The sequence below is a fragment of the Colletotrichum scovillei genome (assembly GCF_011075155.1).
Source record: "Colletotrichum scovillei strain TJNH1 chromosome Unknown Contig00011, whole genome shotgun sequence".
Lineage (NCBI taxonomy): Eukaryota > Fungi > Ascomycota > Sordariomycetes > Glomerellales > Glomerellaceae > Colletotrichum > Colletotrichum scovillei.
In genome coordinates, this window is record NW_023336269.1 from 183,952 (window position 1) to 199,840 (window position 15,889).

The 15,889-nt window shown below is 50.7% G+C and overlaps 8 protein-coding genes across 8 annotated transcripts; 3 read left to right on the forward strand and 5 right to left on the reverse strand.

Annotated features, from left to right (window-relative positions):
* Window positions 1-339: 339 nt before the first annotated feature.
* On the forward strand, window positions 340-1,095 carry HER10_EVM0000398 (biphenyl-2,3-diol 1,2-dioxygenase). The gene is made up of 2 exons (XM_035470183.1): window positions 340-871; window positions 939-1,095. Exons 1-2 carry the CDS (start codon window positions 465-467, stop codon window positions 958-960), a joined length of 429 nt encoding a protein of 142 aa, XP_035326450.1. The 5' UTR covers window positions 340-464; the 3' UTR covers window positions 961-1,095.
* On the reverse strand, window positions 1,068-2,948 carry HER10_EVM0001366 (major facilitator superfamily transporter; the record flags this gene model as incomplete). The annotated part of the gene is made up of 9 exons (XM_035471116.1): window positions 1,068-1,225; window positions 1,277-1,376; window positions 1,435-1,545; window positions 1,593-1,782; window positions 1,841-2,195; window positions 2,251-2,427; window positions 2,492-2,620; window positions 2,679-2,731; window positions 2,791-2,948. The coding sequence occupies 9 exons, from the start codon at window positions 2,946-2,948 to the stop codon at window positions 1,068-1,070; spliced, it is 1,431 nt and encodes a 476-aa protein (XP_035326537.1).
* A 318-nt stretch (window positions 2,949-3,266) lies between these two features.
* HER10_EVM0000895 (DszA family Xenobiotic compound monooxygenase) lies at window positions 3,267-4,874 on the reverse strand (the record flags this gene model as incomplete). Its single annotated transcript, XM_035470662.1, has 5 exons — window positions 3,267-3,963; window positions 4,015-4,197; window positions 4,244-4,314; window positions 4,370-4,543; window positions 4,599-4,874. 5 exons carry the CDS (start codon window positions 4,872-4,874, stop codon window positions 3,267-3,269), a joined length of 1,401 nt encoding a protein of 466 aa, XP_035326503.1.
* Window positions 4,875-5,428: 554 nt separating this feature from the next.
* On the forward strand, window positions 5,429-7,336 carry HER10_EVM0002339 (uncharacterized protein; the record flags this gene model as incomplete). The annotated part of the gene is made up of 3 exons (XM_035472055.1): window positions 5,429-5,671; window positions 5,731-6,604; window positions 6,660-7,336. 3 exons carry the CDS (start codon window positions 5,429-5,431, stop codon window positions 7,334-7,336), a joined length of 1,794 nt encoding a protein of 597 aa, XP_035326608.1.
* A 64-nt stretch (window positions 7,337-7,400) lies between these two features.
* HER10_EVM0000370 (WSC domain-containing protein) lies at window positions 7,401-9,884 on the reverse strand. Its single transcript, XM_035470155.1, has 2 exons — window positions 8,938-9,884; window positions 7,401-8,885 (listed from the first exon to the last, which is right to left on the reverse strand). Exons 1-2 carry the CDS (start codon window positions 9,071-9,073, stop codon window positions 7,411-7,413), a joined length of 1,611 nt encoding a protein of 536 aa, XP_035326446.1. The 5' UTR covers window positions 9,074-9,884; the 3' UTR covers window positions 7,401-7,410.
* A 209-nt stretch (window positions 9,885-10,093) lies between these two features.
* Window positions 10,094-11,261, forward strand: HER10_EVM0011268 (NAD-dependent epimerase/dehydratase). The gene has a single exon (XM_035480704.1). It carries the CDS (start codon window positions 10,190-10,192, stop codon window positions 10,976-10,978), a length of 789 nt encoding a protein of 262 aa, XP_035327293.1. The 5' UTR covers window positions 10,094-10,189; the 3' UTR covers window positions 10,979-11,261.
* Window positions 11,067-12,681, reverse strand: HER10_EVM0005210 (uncharacterized protein; the record flags this gene model as incomplete). The annotated part of the gene is made up of 9 exons (XM_035474832.1): window positions 11,067-11,130; window positions 11,196-11,615; window positions 11,684-11,821; window positions 11,883-11,920; window positions 11,996-12,150; window positions 12,242-12,283; window positions 12,334-12,427; window positions 12,496-12,525; window positions 12,580-12,681. 9 exons carry the CDS (start codon window positions 12,679-12,681, stop codon window positions 11,067-11,069), a joined length of 1,083 nt encoding a protein of 360 aa, XP_035326842.1.
* A 772-nt stretch (window positions 12,682-13,453) lies between these two features.
* HER10_EVM0002323 (uncharacterized protein) lies at window positions 13,454-15,036 on the reverse strand (the record flags this gene model as incomplete). The annotated part of the gene is made up of 9 exons (XM_035472039.1): window positions 13,454-13,505; window positions 13,557-13,976; window positions 14,035-14,172; window positions 14,233-14,270; window positions 14,326-14,486; window positions 14,545-14,586; window positions 14,637-14,727; window positions 14,813-14,845; window positions 14,911-15,036. The coding sequence occupies 9 exons, from the start codon at window positions 15,034-15,036 to the stop codon at window positions 13,454-13,456; spliced, it is 1,101 nt and encodes a 366-aa protein (XP_035326607.1).
* Between the last annotated feature and the right edge of the window lie 853 nt (window positions 15,037-15,889).

The window sequence follows — 15,889 nt, forward strand, 5'->3', positions numbered from 1 at the left end:
CAGTCTTCACCTGGCCTATTGATGTAGGCTCAAGATCTTTCTCATTGTGTAGAGTTTAACAGTAGCAAGAAAGGCAGTCACACGCTGTCGAAGGGAAGTTCCCATTAATCTCCAATCTTGACGTCTAAGCAGCTTAGGTAGAATATCTATATCGCATTCCGAACTAGGAACGGCGGGCCTCGGATGTGGGGTCCCGGCGAATTTAAAGTCGGCGCCGGATCCGCAAGCCGAACGCTTCGGAAACTCGGCACGGTCCGCCCTAGCAATGCACTAATGACGTCCTTGCCGCTCTCCAAACCCCCATTCCTTTTCTTCTTCATTTTCAACCTCACGCGAAATGTTTGCAGAGACCCCAAGCCAGGCCACAACCTCCACCATTGCCAAGACTCGACCTGTCAAGCCAACCAAATTTGCAATCCGCAAAGCTTCTAGACGTCCATATCTTGGTACCCCGCGCCATCGCCATGTCAGGAGCTAGAGCGGTCGTCAAGACACTAGATCACCTCGTGCTCACTTGCGCGAGCGTCCCAAAGACGGTCCAGTGGTACACCAAGTACCTCGGGATGAAGGCGGAAACATTCACGTCGCCGTTAGATCCATCCGTACAGAGGCACGCACTGAAGTTCGGCACGCACAAGATCAATTTGCATCAGCAGGGCAAGGAGTTTGAGCCAAAAGCTAAGACTGCACTGCCAGGCACTGCCGACCTCTGTTTTTTGGTGGAGGATGGCACCAATCTCGAAGAGCTGATTAAGGGGTTCCAAGGGGATGGGGTCCAGGTTCTCGAGGGCGAGAAAGTGGTCGCGCGGACGGGTGCACAGGGTCCCATCCAGAGCGTTTACGTGAGAGATCCCGACGGAAACTTGATTGAGTAAGTGCTTCCCAGTGTTGGATATTGATGGTACCTCACGGACAAGGACTAACACCCACATCCACAGGCTTTCTCACTACAAGTCATAGGTGGCCGTCTACATTACGTGCATGAGCATTTGCATACTTAGACCATGAGATTTCCAATTGAATACCAACACCGGAAATGTTGAAGTCTGAAGTACGAGCGATGATCATTAGTCACTAAGGATGGACTGTTCGTTCCTCGCCTTTTCTCGCTTCTCAAAGTACATGATGATGAAGATACTCGAAAGCTCCAAAACGCTCACTCCACACATGACGGAGAACCCCATGTGGAAAGATGGTGCATATTTACCCACGTCGAGGATCACAACTGCAACAATTAGCGTCTTTTCAAAATATTGAGGGCAAGATAATTGCAAACCTGGAACCCATGCAATGAAAGCTTGGCCTAGAGTCTGTGCAACCCCAATAACGATTGCACGCTCCTCCATGTTCTTGTGCATGATCTCAATTGCCCAGGCCTAAGGTAGAAGACATCAGTATTAAGGAGGCAAGAAAGCTGCAGAGAGAGTGGCTCACGTAAAGGACCGGCCAAAAGCCCCACGAAGCGGCGTTGATAATATATCCGATAAAGGTCAACGCGTAGCTTGATTCAACTGCAACCATGATCATGCCGATGAGGTTGATGGTCTGCGTCTTGTCAGCTAGATCTGGATGCTGATGTTTCATGTACTGACAGCTGGAATCAGTAAAACCTGCCACCTCTTCCCCAACCCATCAGAGAGCCAAGCATATAGCAGAGTGGTCACGAGACCGACGGCTTGCGCTGCGGTAGGAAAGAGGTTGATCTGATAGACCGTGAAGCGGTTCAAGGACTTGAGCCAGACAGAGAAGTAGTTGAGGGGTTGTGTGACAACGCAATGGCAACTGCGAGGTATATCAGACTATTCCATCCTGGATATCACGAGGGGTAGGAAGAACTCACATCAATGCGAAGCTGAAGACGTAAATGGGCCAGTTCGTGAAAATATCCAAGACTCTGGCTTTTGTCAAAGGCTCGGGTTTGCGCCGTTCGATGGCTTCCATCCTCGCGATATGCTTTGCCTGCTCACCCGGGCGCATCCAGCGGGCCCTTGTGATATGAGGGTTATCAGGGACGGCGAAGAATCCCCAGATGGGAGCCCAGATCGAGATGATGCCACAGAAAATGAAGAGCCATCGCCAACCTGGGAGACCGCCGGCTCCATTTAGACCCCGATAGATTGCGGCCTGGAGGTATCCGCTGAACATGCTAGCAGCATAGCTGGCTGAATAGAAGATTGAAATTCGCTTGGAGAGTTCTACGGGACGAGGTAAGAACAAAGAAGTGAGATTTCGCAAAATGGATGCTCTTACCTCGAGGGGTGTACCAGCTTCCCATGATGGTCAGAACGCCAACGGCAAAGGGACTTTCAAGGAATCCTAGCAGGAATCTCATCGCTAAAACATGACGAACGTCTTTGACAGCAGCGAAACAAAACGTGACAATGGTCCAGAGAAGCTCGGCCACGGGGAGGTAAATTGAGGGCCGAACTGGCAGATGTTAGGCTTTTGGGCCGTACCTTAAGTAAGGACTGATCGCATTCCAAGAACCTACAGCGAGTAAGCAAGAACTGCGAAGGAATTTGACCGACCAGATACCCGCACGTAAAGAAAGTTTGCAACAAGTTGTACTCGTTGCCTTGAAAGTCGAGGTCTTCTTTCATGCCGCTGACATACGCATTCGCTATTTTTGGTAAGAACTTCAGATTATTCATCATCCTAGTACCAAGAGCTGCTCTTACTGATGTTGCTTGAGTCGAGTAGCCTGACGAAATATCCAAAAGTAGCCCAGCTTCTGTCATGAGCGTGGTCAGCGCAGCTTTGAGATCATATTCGGAATGCGGGATGCTTTACAACACGAAGAAGTCGAGGCGCCGCACAAGGCGGTGTTCTTCTTTTGTTCGAGGACCATCCCATATGACACCCCTTAGGAGGTCCCATCTTGATGACGAGGGCTCTTGAGGCCCAAGATCCTTACCGACATCTCTTTCTGATGCATTTTTGGAGTCCATGGCAGTCGCAGGTCGCTAGGTTAATAGTCGTGGATGTAAACAGAAGGAGTTCGCAAGACAGAGACAGAGGTATCGACATGGAGAGAACATTAAAATCCCATTGTCTCCCTGTTTGTCGGAGCGAGGCCGACATAGCTCATTCTCGGCCTGTTACCGAGTCCTCGTAACTGATGCAACTTTAGAACGAATGACAACATAACATGGCAAGTGGGGGTTGATCGAATGGAGCCAGATCCTGGTTCTTTTGCACTCTTCGGGAATGACGTCTAGCAAGTCTCAGAGGCCACCTCGTTCCCCTCTTTCGTACGAACTATGGCCCTACTTGTATTTGTATTGACCTCCAATGTGGTCGTTGCGGAGATGTTTCTGGCCAGCACCATACATCCTCTCACGCAAAGTGATTTCATCTCCCGATAGTCCGTCGTACCCGTATAGCCCTCTTCGGCGAAGCTCAGGCACTAGCAAGTCTACCACATCTTCGAAACTCCCAGGGCTTGTGACATATCCAACGTTGAACCCATCTAAATCTGCAATCTTCACCCAGTCCTCGAGGAAATCTGCAACACGAGCTGCCGATCCTACTGGCACAGGCCCGTTCCCGCCGATGGCCATGGCTTTTCCGATATTACGAGGCGTCCAAGCTGGAATGTCATCGCCACGGTATTTCAGACTGCTGACCAAAGAGTGTACTCGTCCATCAATGGTAGCATCATCTGGTCTTATTTCTGCGTCTAGATCGTATTTGGCGAGGTCTATCCCAGCATTACCTGAGAAGAATGCAAGCCCAGCTTCGAAGCTCGCAAATTCCAAGGCTTTACGGTATTTTGCAGTGGCCTCTTCGTCTGTTCTCGCAATGACTGGTGTAATGACGGCGAAAATCTTGACACTACCAGGGTCACGGCCAGCTTCCGCTGCTTGTTGACGAATGGCTGATACGCGAGGCGCCAAGATGTGAGGTGAAAGCCCCGATATCATGATCCCCTCTGCGTGTTTGGCAGCGAAAGCTATACCAGCGCTGTAAAGGTTCAGCCAAAGTCAGCGTGTGGATTGTAGGGCTCGTACTTACGATGATGTCCCTGCTTGAAGCAGAAATGGAGTCCTTTGAGGTGAAGGATGCAGGATGTGAGGAGCATCTACATTGAACCTCGCCGTATGATGCTTTATCCAACGGATCCGACTGGGATTGGCGTAGATGTTGTTCGTTGCATCTTTCTTGAGAGCATCGTCTGCCCACGAGCCTTCCCATATTCTGATTTCTTAGTCTAAGACCTTCGTGTACATTCATATAACCTTACTTGTAGAGCAACTCCAAGTATTCATCAGCAGCGGCATATCTCTCATCATGTTCGACATATGAGACCCCCACCTGAGGAAAATTAGACATAGTCTCTAACAGGGTCTCATTGCGGAGTCTAACTTACGGCCTTAGCAGCAGATTCCTTGAAAGAAGTGACGATGTTCCAGCCAAAACGCCCTTTGGTAAGATGGTCGAGTGTCGAGAACCTCTTTGCAACGACGAATGGTGCCTCGTAACTTGTACTGGTTGTTACAATGAACCCAAGTTTCTGCGTTACAGCTGCCATCGCCGTCACTGGCTACATCTGAGGTCAATGTATGGTCATGGGCACAAATGTTGCATTTCTTACTTACGATAATGGGGTCGCCCATTGGGAACTGACAACTCGTCCGTATCGTTGGTTCAGCGCTTCCATTGTAAACATCGTGTTGACCATAAGTATCAGCCAGAATCAATGCGTGTATGTCTCCCCGCTCAAGTGTCTGCGCGAGATTGGTCCAGTAACTAAGACTTCCAAACTTGTCGGCAACTTCATCTTCGCCCCTGCGCCACTGGCCGAAGCAGAGGTGGCTCGGAGTGAACATGTCAAATGCATTGAGTATGATTTGCCGCCCAGCAGGAGGTTCCATCTTGGCGGGGTAAGCTCGTGCTGCGCTGAGTCCAACTCGTTGGAGGAAATGAGCTGGTACTGCGTCTGTTGCCAACTTGCCATCGGCGAAAGAGAGCATATTCCCGTTGATAACTCATTGCGTAGTTGGTGTTGAAGGATCACGCAATCAGTCCGAGCCGATTTCGGCAGCGAGTATGGATGTTCGAGTTTCGCAATATCTGACCAGAATTAAAACCCGGACAAGCCCGAGATTTAGTAAATTCGCAAGCTAGACAGCGTATGGCGTATCATGGAGAATTGATGCATCCTTGATTGCATGCTTATCTGGAACCAATCGAGTCTTCCTTCCCCTCAAAACATATGCGAAGGAAATTTGTTCCCAAGTGTCTGCAGCACGCTGTATTCACAATCCAATTGTATCGGGAGCAGGGGGTATTTGCAAGCAACCGTGATAGTTGCGTCATCCATGCGATACGCCGGTAATCGACGACATTGAAGATAGAAACTAAATCGCAATCCATAGTTACGGAAGCGTTAAGCATTGTCGTCTCGTTTTTGTCAGAGTGATCAATCATGGCGCCAGGCGCGATACTAGACCCGTCTATCGATGGTGCAAGTTCCCTTCCAGCGACTGAGAACAATATTCTTCGAACCATCAACCCTCATTTCTTGATAGAAGAGCATCCCATTGATGAACATCAAAGTGTCCGAGCTATTGTTGTGGGTGCCGGCATTTCTGGCATCACCGCTGCCATTCTACTTCCCGCGAAGGTTCCCAACCTAGATCTCGTAATCTACGAGAGAAACAACGATCTTGTAAGTTGAAAGAGAACGGTATCGCGAAGCACTAGTCACTAATACGCGAGACAACGAAGGGAGGCGTCTGGCATACCAACATCTACCCAGGTGTTCGGTGCGATGTACCCGCTCACGCCTACCAGGCTACATTTGCTCCATCGACGGATTGGACCGAGGCGTATGCCACCGGCTCTGAGATCCAATCTTACTGGCAGGATGTAGCGGACAAGTACAACGTGCGCAAGTATATTCGCTTCAGGCATAGTGTCACGTCTGCAGAATGGTCTGAGGAAAAGGCCAGATGGATCGTCAAGATTCAAACAGACGACGGTGTAGTCACTGACGAAGCCAACTTCTTGATTACTGCCACGGGCCACTTCAGCGACCCAAAGCTTCCTCAGTATCCCGGAATCGACAAGTTTGAGGGCCACCTACGACATACCTCGAATTGGGACCCTGGGTTTGACCCGAGAGGGAAGCGGATCGCAGTCATTGGGAACGGCGCTTCTGGACTACAAGTGCTCCCGCAACTACAAAAGGTCGCTGCAAGAGTTGATCATTATGCTCGCAACAAAACATGGGTTGCAGCACCAATCGGAGGAGAAGACTTGGCAGACTATGTTGCAGGAAATATCGAAGACGCGCGGACAGACCCCGAGAGGTATTTGAAATTCCGTAAAGCTCTGGAGGCAAAGCTTTTCAGCCGCTTCGGCGGAATCTTCAAAGACGGAGCTCAGAATGCAGCGGCCGAAGATTACATCAAAGAACTTATGAGAGTACGATTGGGGGCTAATTCCAAGCTTGCTGATGAGATTGTACCTGAGTTTCCAGTAGGCTGTCGTCGTCTGACACCTGGACCGGGCTATCTCGAGGCGCTGACTGCGGAAAATGTCAACTACATCACCGATCGAATCTCGGAGTTCACTGAAACCGGCATTCGGACTGTGGATGGTGGGTTCCAATTTCTGCTGATCTTGGGAGCATCTTTGACTGACTCGGTTATTAGACACTCTTCGCGAAGTTGACGCAGTTATTTGCAGTACAGGTCACGACATTACATTCAGTACGCAGTTCCCTGTCGTTTACAAGGGACTTGACCTCCAGAAGGCTTGGAGGCCTGGCGGCAAACCAGGATTCCCAGACACTTACTTGGGAATGCTTGCTCCCGAGGTTCCGAACTTCATCACCGTACTTGGACCAAACGCCACGGGACCAGCAGGAACGCTGTGTCATGCGGTAGAGAACCAGCTCACATACGTTGCCAAGATACTTCGCAAATTTGCGACCCAAGGCCTGCGGACTATAGCTCCGACGATAGCTGCAACCCGTGATTTCCGAGCCTACACTGAAGCCTTCTTCCCGCGTACTGTCATGAGCGAGTACTGCAGCTCTTGGTACAATGGTGGTATCAAGGGAGGGAGAATCCACGGCCTCTGGCCCGGCAGTGCTGCTCATGTTGACCTGGTTAGAAAGGATCCGAGGTGGGAGGACTTCGAGTACACCTATCAGAACGCCCAGGGGAACAGGTTTGGGTGGCTGGGGAATGGCTGGACCAAGAAGGATGTTGCGGCTGCTCACGGCGACGCTGGGGTGGAACTAGATCTTACTCCTTGGTTGGAGAAAGGCGCCTTAAGTGGTGATCTTGACCTTAAAAGCTACCATGAGAAATGGTGGGTGAGCTAGGAGATGTTTCATAGTTGCATTGCACCTAAAACTGGGCATCTAGATTTCATTACCTTTATGGATACTATTTATGTCTAGCTGCAAGAGCTCAAAGCTCCTGTCTTCTGGAACGCAACTTCGACGGACTGCTCGCCACCCAACTTGATATCGAAACTGGTGTTCCACCCATCAGCATCGACACTTCCACTGGCTGTATAGACGGACCACTGGCCTTGGTCCTCTCCAGTAGCTTGGAAGTTGATCTTTTCAACGTCCAGCCTGGGAACAATCACTCCCTGCCTACGGACCTCGTGAACCAAATCCATTGTCAGGCCATCAGCAGTGGCGGGTACACGGTCCTTGCGAACAAGAGCCTTGACTGTGACCGGCAGCTTGCCATCCGCCACATTTCCGATGCAAGATTTGGACTGCTGATACAGGAGGATATCACTCATGGGGTATCCGTTGCCAGCATTATCGTATGTGATAGTCTCGTTGGTTGACGGCTTCGTAACATGGATGTAGAACTTGCTGATGCCCGTGTCAGGGCTGATGGTGGTGTCAAACTCCCACCAGTAGAAGCTCTCTCTCCATAAGCCAGAGGCACTACCGCCCTGGAAGGTTGCCTTGCGGGTAGTGATGACAGTCGATCCGTTGCCGTTGCGGTCAGCGTACGTCAGCTGGACCGAGAGATCATTGGGGTCTCGGCCAGTGACCGCGGTAGTGCGGATGCGAATGCGGCCGCCGAAGGACAGGTTGCCGTCATCCTTGAGGAAGAGCCCGCTGATGTAGGGCTTGATGTCCGTGGCTACGATGGGCTCGCTGAGCTTAACGTTGGCAGGGACGGTGTCAATCATGCGAGTGAAGATGTCGGCGCAGGTAGCCTGGAATGCATCGGGGTCGGCCATGGCTTGCATCGTCTTGTTTCCATCTGCGGCAAAGATACGCTTGTCTGAGTTGAGGGTGTCGTTTGTGCCAACAACCAGAGGGTTCTTGGTTGTGCCATCCAAATATTCGGTCACGACGACGTTGTCGAACTTGGCAAATTCGGTGTCGAAGTGGGCTACGGTATCGTTTTTGGGGTCCGCCTCGACACCGACGATCTCAGGGAAGTCCATGCTGTGCACACCTCCCAGAGTATGACCGCACGCCACCATGGCAATCATGTCGCTCTGAGAGAAGCCTGCCTTGGTGAAAGCCTGCTGGGTGGTGTTGAGATCGGTTTGAGGCTCAGGGACACCGGCAGGGCCGGCCTCTTGGGCGTCAATACGGCCGGCACGGAACGGGATTTGAATACCGCCGCACGCAAAGCTGGCGACGAGAACACTCATGGCCAACAGATCAGAAGCAGAGGCACGAATGGAGTGGAAGCTGCTGAAGAATCCAAACGTGTTGTTGAAGGCGCCTCCGATGTTCTCTGGGCGATCCAACTCGAAGAAGATGGACGCGTCTAAACCACCAGTACCGGCGGCAACATCGTGCGTGGCCATGTCGTGGAAAGCGGCGCGGATCCATTCAGCAGAGTTCTGACGGCCGGGGATGCTTGTGCCGAAGCCACACGTAATGACACCTAATTACTTGTCAGTAGTTGGTTGAGGGTTCGTTGTAGAGAGACAACTGACCATCAATGAAGCCTCTGCGAAGGTATCCGGACTGGAGAGAGAGGTGATCCTCGATCTCATCGTACTGAGAAGGCCAAACATACTCCGTCGCGGCGATGGACGCCAGAGCGAGCGTGGAAAGAACACTCTGCTTCATGATGAGTGCAGGCCGATAGCGAACGACTGGGACGAAAGGCAGTTGCGCGACCAAACATTCAGTTCATCTGACATCGTGCCAGCCCTCATTCGCTTTATGGGTTTCCAGAAAGGCTCTTCCATTTCGGCAATGCAACGTTGGACGGGGCGACCCTTGGACCCTGCAGCGATGGGACGGAGACATTTGGGCGCTTGGGGGGACAAGATCTCGTATTCCTCTCTCCGACCAAGTTATTCTGGTTCTTTTCAATGCCGATAGCGAGGTCCCATCATCCCATCGGTTCCTACCGTTGTGGACCATGCCCAGATATGCTTGAAGTTAAGTGCTGGACTAGTTCATTTCCCGAGACTAGGCCTCCCTAGCTTATCCCCAATGCATCGTGGGGAATAGTCTCCTGCCCAATAAGGCAGCTGTAATTACCTAGCACACAGCCTGAAATACGAGCGACGTGGGCGACGATCAGCGCACCGTCGCAGCGTGCTGTAGCTTGTTCGTGTAAAGACGCTGCAGGGGCGGATGCCCTACTAGATCCGGATCACCCGACATAGAACTCGGCCGGGGTCATGGCAAGAGGAATCCGAGGTATCATCCGACAAGGCGATCTGAGGAAGCAGGTCTTTCTAGACATGTAGCCGTGCAAAAGCCGCAGACTGGCAGAATAAGGTAGACAAAGCTGTTGTGGCTGAACGCCTGAATAGTTAGGGGCTGTCTTCTGCGGAAGTTACCCACTTTGCCCACACAAGTCCGGGGCTCTTCATAAGGTTGACAGAGAACCTAATTTAATTGCTGCGCTTCTCCTTGGTGAACAAAGTCATATTCGCCCAAGGGTAAAATATGCTGTAAGAATGTGCGACTTGGCGCTCACCAAGTCGCGTCTAATCCCGTCCAGTGTGAGGGTAGCGGAAAAACGGCTGCCCGAAACCTTTCCCCGGCTTTGGACTTCTTCCGTTCCAGTGCGTGTCGGGATTATGCCGTCATCGAAGTCAATTAAGGAGCTAACGCTTCGGCGCTCTCGGAGCTTTCCTTGAGAGTCCGACATATCTCCCGGTACCTTTATGACCTCTCATTATACCTATCTCAGCTCAGATACTACGTGTTTAAACATAATAAGTCAACATGGGCGACGCTTCAATTCTTCACATGCCGACAACCCTCATTTTTGGGGGCAATGGCAAAACCGCCCGTCAACTGACAGCAATCCTTCGGGACGCCGATACCCCTCACACCATCTTCAGCGTTATCCGCAATCCGGAACAGGTTCCGGACTTGGAAGCCATCGGCGCAAAGCCAATTGTCCAAGACATCTCTACCGCTTCCGAGGTCGACTTTATCAAAATCATTGAGGGCACCCGGCCCGACGTTGTGGTGTGGGCAGCTGGCGGCAAGGACCCCAAGTCCGCTGAGGCCGTTGACCGGGATGGAGCCATTCGCGCCATGGATGCCCTGGCCAAGGCCAACGTGGTCGCCAAACGCTACATCGTCGTCAGCGCCCTCGACGTCCGCGACAGAGACAGCAAACCCGTCCCGGACTGGTACACCGAGGCCGACGAGAAGCTCAGCGACCGTATGTGGGGTATCATCGGTCCCATTCTCCGGGCTAAGCTAGCGGCCGACACGGAGTTGAGGGTGGGGAATGCGGCTCGCAAGCTTAACTACACAATTGTGAGACCCGGGGGCTTGACTGAGGGACCTAGCACCGGAAAGGCACGGGCAGGAAAGGTTGGCACCGTCGGCATGATTCCCAGAGAAGATGTCGCCAAGGTCGTCTACGCCGCGATTCAGAATGAGAAGACCTACGGGCTGGCCTTCGATGTGCTAGGGCCCAAAGAGGACAGCCCAACGATCAAAGAAGCGGTCTCACAGGTGGCAAAACATCACGAAGATACCTTTGAGGGCTACTATTAGGCAAACAAAATCAACAGTTACGATTCGTCAATTTCTTGTAAAGATCAGATCTAGCCCCATCCCAAGTTCGTAAACTTGAAGCCAGGGCTCAACTAGCAGTTGCTTCTTCGGTCGACTTGGCCTTCAATGGCTTTCGACCGTGGATTGCCCAACTGTAGAATGTCAGTATCGAGACAGAGCTCGCCAATAGGCGCCGACAATGGGGCATTCTTCTTACACCGTAAAGTAGGCGTGGATACTTTTGTCCCCAAGATCTCTCCGTGCTTCCATAGCAAGTACCATCACCTCTTCTTTTGTCCAACTCAGAGCCCGAGTCAAAGGTGCCATGAGAAACGCCTCCCAATTCATGGCCAGATTCTCATAGGTCCACACGCCGAGCTCCTTGTAGTTCCTGTCCTTTGGCCATGAATTCGATGGCCACTTGTATCGTTCTAAGTGGATATCCTCAAAGCCGACCTCGGCCATGATATCAGCCAGTGACTTAATGTCTTGGAAGGGGCGCTGAAAAAATTCTGCTGCCTCCTTCAGAAGCCGCAGACTCTTCATCAGGGATGAATCGTCTTTTAAGGTACCGTCGTCAGATCGCGGCTCGGCGTCAATTTCCTGGATTTCGAGATAACCGCCGGGGTTCAGATGACTATTGAAGAGTTGAGGTCAGACACAATCATCTTACTCAAAGTAGACGAGGTTCATGGACAACAGTACTCAAAACTTTGTTGGAAGTATGCTTTCCAATCATTGATGCAAGAGTCGAGTACACGGCTATGGATGTAATCAAAAGGCCGAGAATACGTCCAGCGCTCCTCTAAATCGTCGATCTCAAAGCGCACATTCGGAGGTACACTAAAGGAGCGTCAGTAAGCCATGGTCTCTGGCTTTCGAGGAACATTTCGACCTGACTCACAACTCTGGTTGGGCAGGAGACAAATCGATGCCGAGGACCTGTGATATCAATGTTAAGAAAGAGCAAAAGATTCACCACACTTGTAAGTCGGAGAGGACTATTCGGTGTCTAACCTCAGCTTCAGGGTGTTCATCTCCGAACTCCATCGCCCAAATTCCTGTTCCTGTGCCGACATCCAATACTCGGCCAACTTTGGATTCGGGATCATTGGGAGGCGCGGTGCCCAGTCGATTGCCGAAAGTTCTGATGAACATATTGTGTTGTAGATCTAGTTGCCGGCTTCCATGTTAACGTGACAGGTCGATTAATGCATCCAGCGGCGGGAGACACCGGAGAGATTAGCGCTGGGTTGCACAAACCAAGTCGACCGTTTTCTCTCTCGTCATTAGGGACATAATATTCTGCCCGAGTTAAGTACTCCCACTCGGAAAGTTCCGCTAGAAAAACTTACTCCCGTCTTTGTACTTGTGATAAGTCCTGCCATTTTCTAAGCGGTAATCAAATATCGAGCTCGACAGGCTTGTGCTAGATGAAGCAACACTTTGCTGTGGGGGAATTCAATCGATGTTTCCATATATCGCCTATCCAGGGCGGACCAGAGCAGGTAACATACGCCAGTAGCGGAAGCATCATCGTCCGTGATCTGAAGAAAAGTACATCTCAGTACGCTCTAGGCTTGCAATTTGTGAAGTATTACCTCGTCGGCAGCAATGTTGTCGCGCTCTTCTATCGCGATATTGCCTTGATTCCCGCCAACACCACGTGGCGGGCTCCTGCCCGCGATGTCTGCCGTGCACATCGTTGGTAGTGTTGTTCTCACATGCGAGGACGCGGTTGTGCTGACGTGGGGGTGGTCCCGGCGGATCGAGACAGTCGCGTCTGCAGGCGACCAACGGCTAAGTGACAAAGCTATCTGAATTAGAAATCGATAGGAATGAGACTCGACAGCAGCTCTGTGAAATAATTTATCTCTTGAAGTGATTGTCAAGGATGTGTTGTTACCCCTCTTCTTGGCTGGAGACTGGCATGCATGTTTGCGGCGAGCGTCCCATCCAACGCCATTTCCGAGTAGGAACCCCCCCCCCCCCCCCCCCCCACCTCCCGGAAAGATGATATGATTCATGTATTAGACCCCAGAAGTGGATCTATGGATTTGCGATCCTAGTCAAATCTATCAACCAACACTATCCTCAGGTTGCCCGCGGCTGGATCAAGATATCTGACGATTGACTCCTTGCAGGTGCGGCGTTCTGCAGGATGCTTCATCTATCAAGACTTCTGACCGTGGAATACTGTTAAAGCAGCGCAGTCCTTGGAATTGGAGGCAGGTAAATGATCAAAGTTCACACGAGGTGGGATCCAATTGCCAGATTCAAACTTTCCTGGCTGAAAACTTGGTGTTCTTAGCTAACATGTGAGCACGCACGTCCGGCGCAGACTTTGAAGATAATGGACATGCATGATGGCTACTCTGCTTCAACAATGTCTTGGATGGTATTCTGTTGCTAAGCCACATTGCATACCAAACACATCCTCAGCGTCAGCTCAAATCTCAATGGATCGTTGCTAGATTAATTGGCCACAACTTCCTCCGCAGTAGGCTTTCTACCGTATACAGACCAACTGATCCGAGCATTAGCCAAGTTACTTGTACCTAATGGGAGTTCCACTTACAAAGTCTGGTACGAGTGAATGCGCGGGTTCTTCATCTCGTTTCGGACTTCCATTGCAAAGACTGTAACCTCTTCTTTGGTCCAATTATGGGCTCTCGTCAACGCGCCTAGCATGAAACCTTCGAGCCCAGCAACGGAGTTATCGAGGTTCCAATACCCGAGCTCTTTGTGTTTCCTGTCCCGAGGCCACGGGTTGGAAGGCCACTTGAATACCTTCACGTTAATGTCTACAAACCCGGCGTCGGCCATGAGGTCCTTCAGAGTCGTGTTGTCCTGGAATGCATGCCCGAACATGACCGCCGCTTCGCCCCACAGCTTCGAGAACCTATTTAGGGCAGCATCGTGGGCAAGTGTACCATCATCTGACTTGCAGTACAGGTCGACCTCATTGAGCTCAAGATATCCGTTGGGGTTCAGATTGCTTCAGTGGTGGCATGATCAGCGTAAATTCAATTGGTCGAACTATTCTTGGAACTTACTCGAAACATTTCTGGATGTACTCTTGCCAGTTACCAATGCTTGATGTCATTAAGCGGCTGTGAATGTAATCGAAGGGCTGCGAGAAAGTCCACGGCTCCTCGATATCGTCAATCTCAAACTTCACGTTCTGAGGAACGCTATAAAAGTGTCAACAACGGCTGGTCTCGAAATAGCACCGGGCTAAGCAGCAAGCTTACAACGTTGATTGAATGGGCGAAAGGTCAACACCAAGGACCTTAAATAGAAATAGATCAGTTATCAAAATATCTGCTCCGCAATGTTTGAATTACCTCGGACTCTGGATGTTCATCTGCAAAATCCATTGCCCAAATACCGGTCCCTGTACCAACATCAAGTACCCGACCGACCTTGATACTGGTGTCTTTCGCGTTCACTGGGGCACGTCCCAATTGGTTGTCGAAGGTGAGGATGAACATATTATGTTGAATATCTGTGAGACCATTAATCATTGCGAGTCGCAAATTCGTAAGCAAGCAGGACTTTCATACCCAACCGTTTGTTTTCCCTGTCATCGTTGGGCATGAGATATTCTTGTCTATTCTTAGCTTTTGTTCGTTCAGAATGAGGACAGACAACATACTGCCATCTTTATAGCCATGATATGTTCGCCCATTCTCTGTCCGATACTGGAGAACGGAGCTGGTCACACTGGTGCTTGATGATGCGACGCTCTAGATTTTGAAGTTATTAGAGGAATGACTCTTGGGCTTCCACCATTCGGTTGATATGGGGAAGAAAGAAGAATCCAGCACTTACCTCGCCTCTAACAGAAAGGTTATCTTCGCTAAGCTATTTAATGTGTCAAGTTAGTTAGGCAATCAAATCCAGTCAAAGGTGGTAAATAGTGTTGTTACCTCTTCAGCATCTAGTGCGGGCGTGATTTGCGTTGTGACATTGTTTGCGTTGTGAGGTGAAGTGCCACGGGACGCAGCCGATTTTGGGCTTTGCCTAGCAATACGTGCTTGCTCAATGTCGGACATGGTACACGACAGCTAAAGGTTCAGTAAAATGAGAGTCTCTGCTCAATTCGTCTAGGCGAAGTTGGGAGACGCGTATTTATGTACGGCTGCGTCTCCGTCCCCTTCAAGCGTTTGCATCAATTGAACGCAGTGGCCGGCCTCTGTTGGTTCTATCACTTGCAAGCCCATCGTTCGATGGCAGGCTACCCCACTCCTGCGATGTGATACTCACGCACGTCTGCGGCGACCATGCCGGAGATGGCGGTTGTACTTCCTGATGAAGAAAATTACCAGCCATCTTTCAGCCCGGTTACATCTCGCATACAAACCTATCATGTTGGAGCGGAAAGTCGGCAACTGATGCCTAAGCATGTGCCTCGTGGTGATTAGGCGGGCCAATGCGGCCCTTTCCATGTCGGGCACGCAAATGCCCCGTAAGTAGAATGCGTACCCACTTACTATGAGAGCGTCTGAGTGCAAGGAGAGACTTCACACGCCTTGATATAGATAAATAAGAGGAATCGCTGGTCCATCCTCACAACAATGAGAAAGAATAAGGACCTATGGTTCCCATGTCGAGAAGCGTTCTAGCCCCCATGTACTTTTCTGTCCATACATTTCAGAAACATCTCAAGAACCCCATCTCTTGATGAAGGACAAACATAGTACCCTTCCATATATTCTTTGAACCGGTATGAAACAACCTGAGTGTACTTCTTCATGTCCCAAATGGGCCTAGGAACCAATTGTCTATAGCAAATCAACGCGTGTATCAGTGAAGTGACTTCTCGACCCTGCATTTCGGCGAAGTCAAGTCGCAAGGTAAGGATTCACAGCTATAACATGACTTGCGTGGACTGAAGGACCCTCTTGG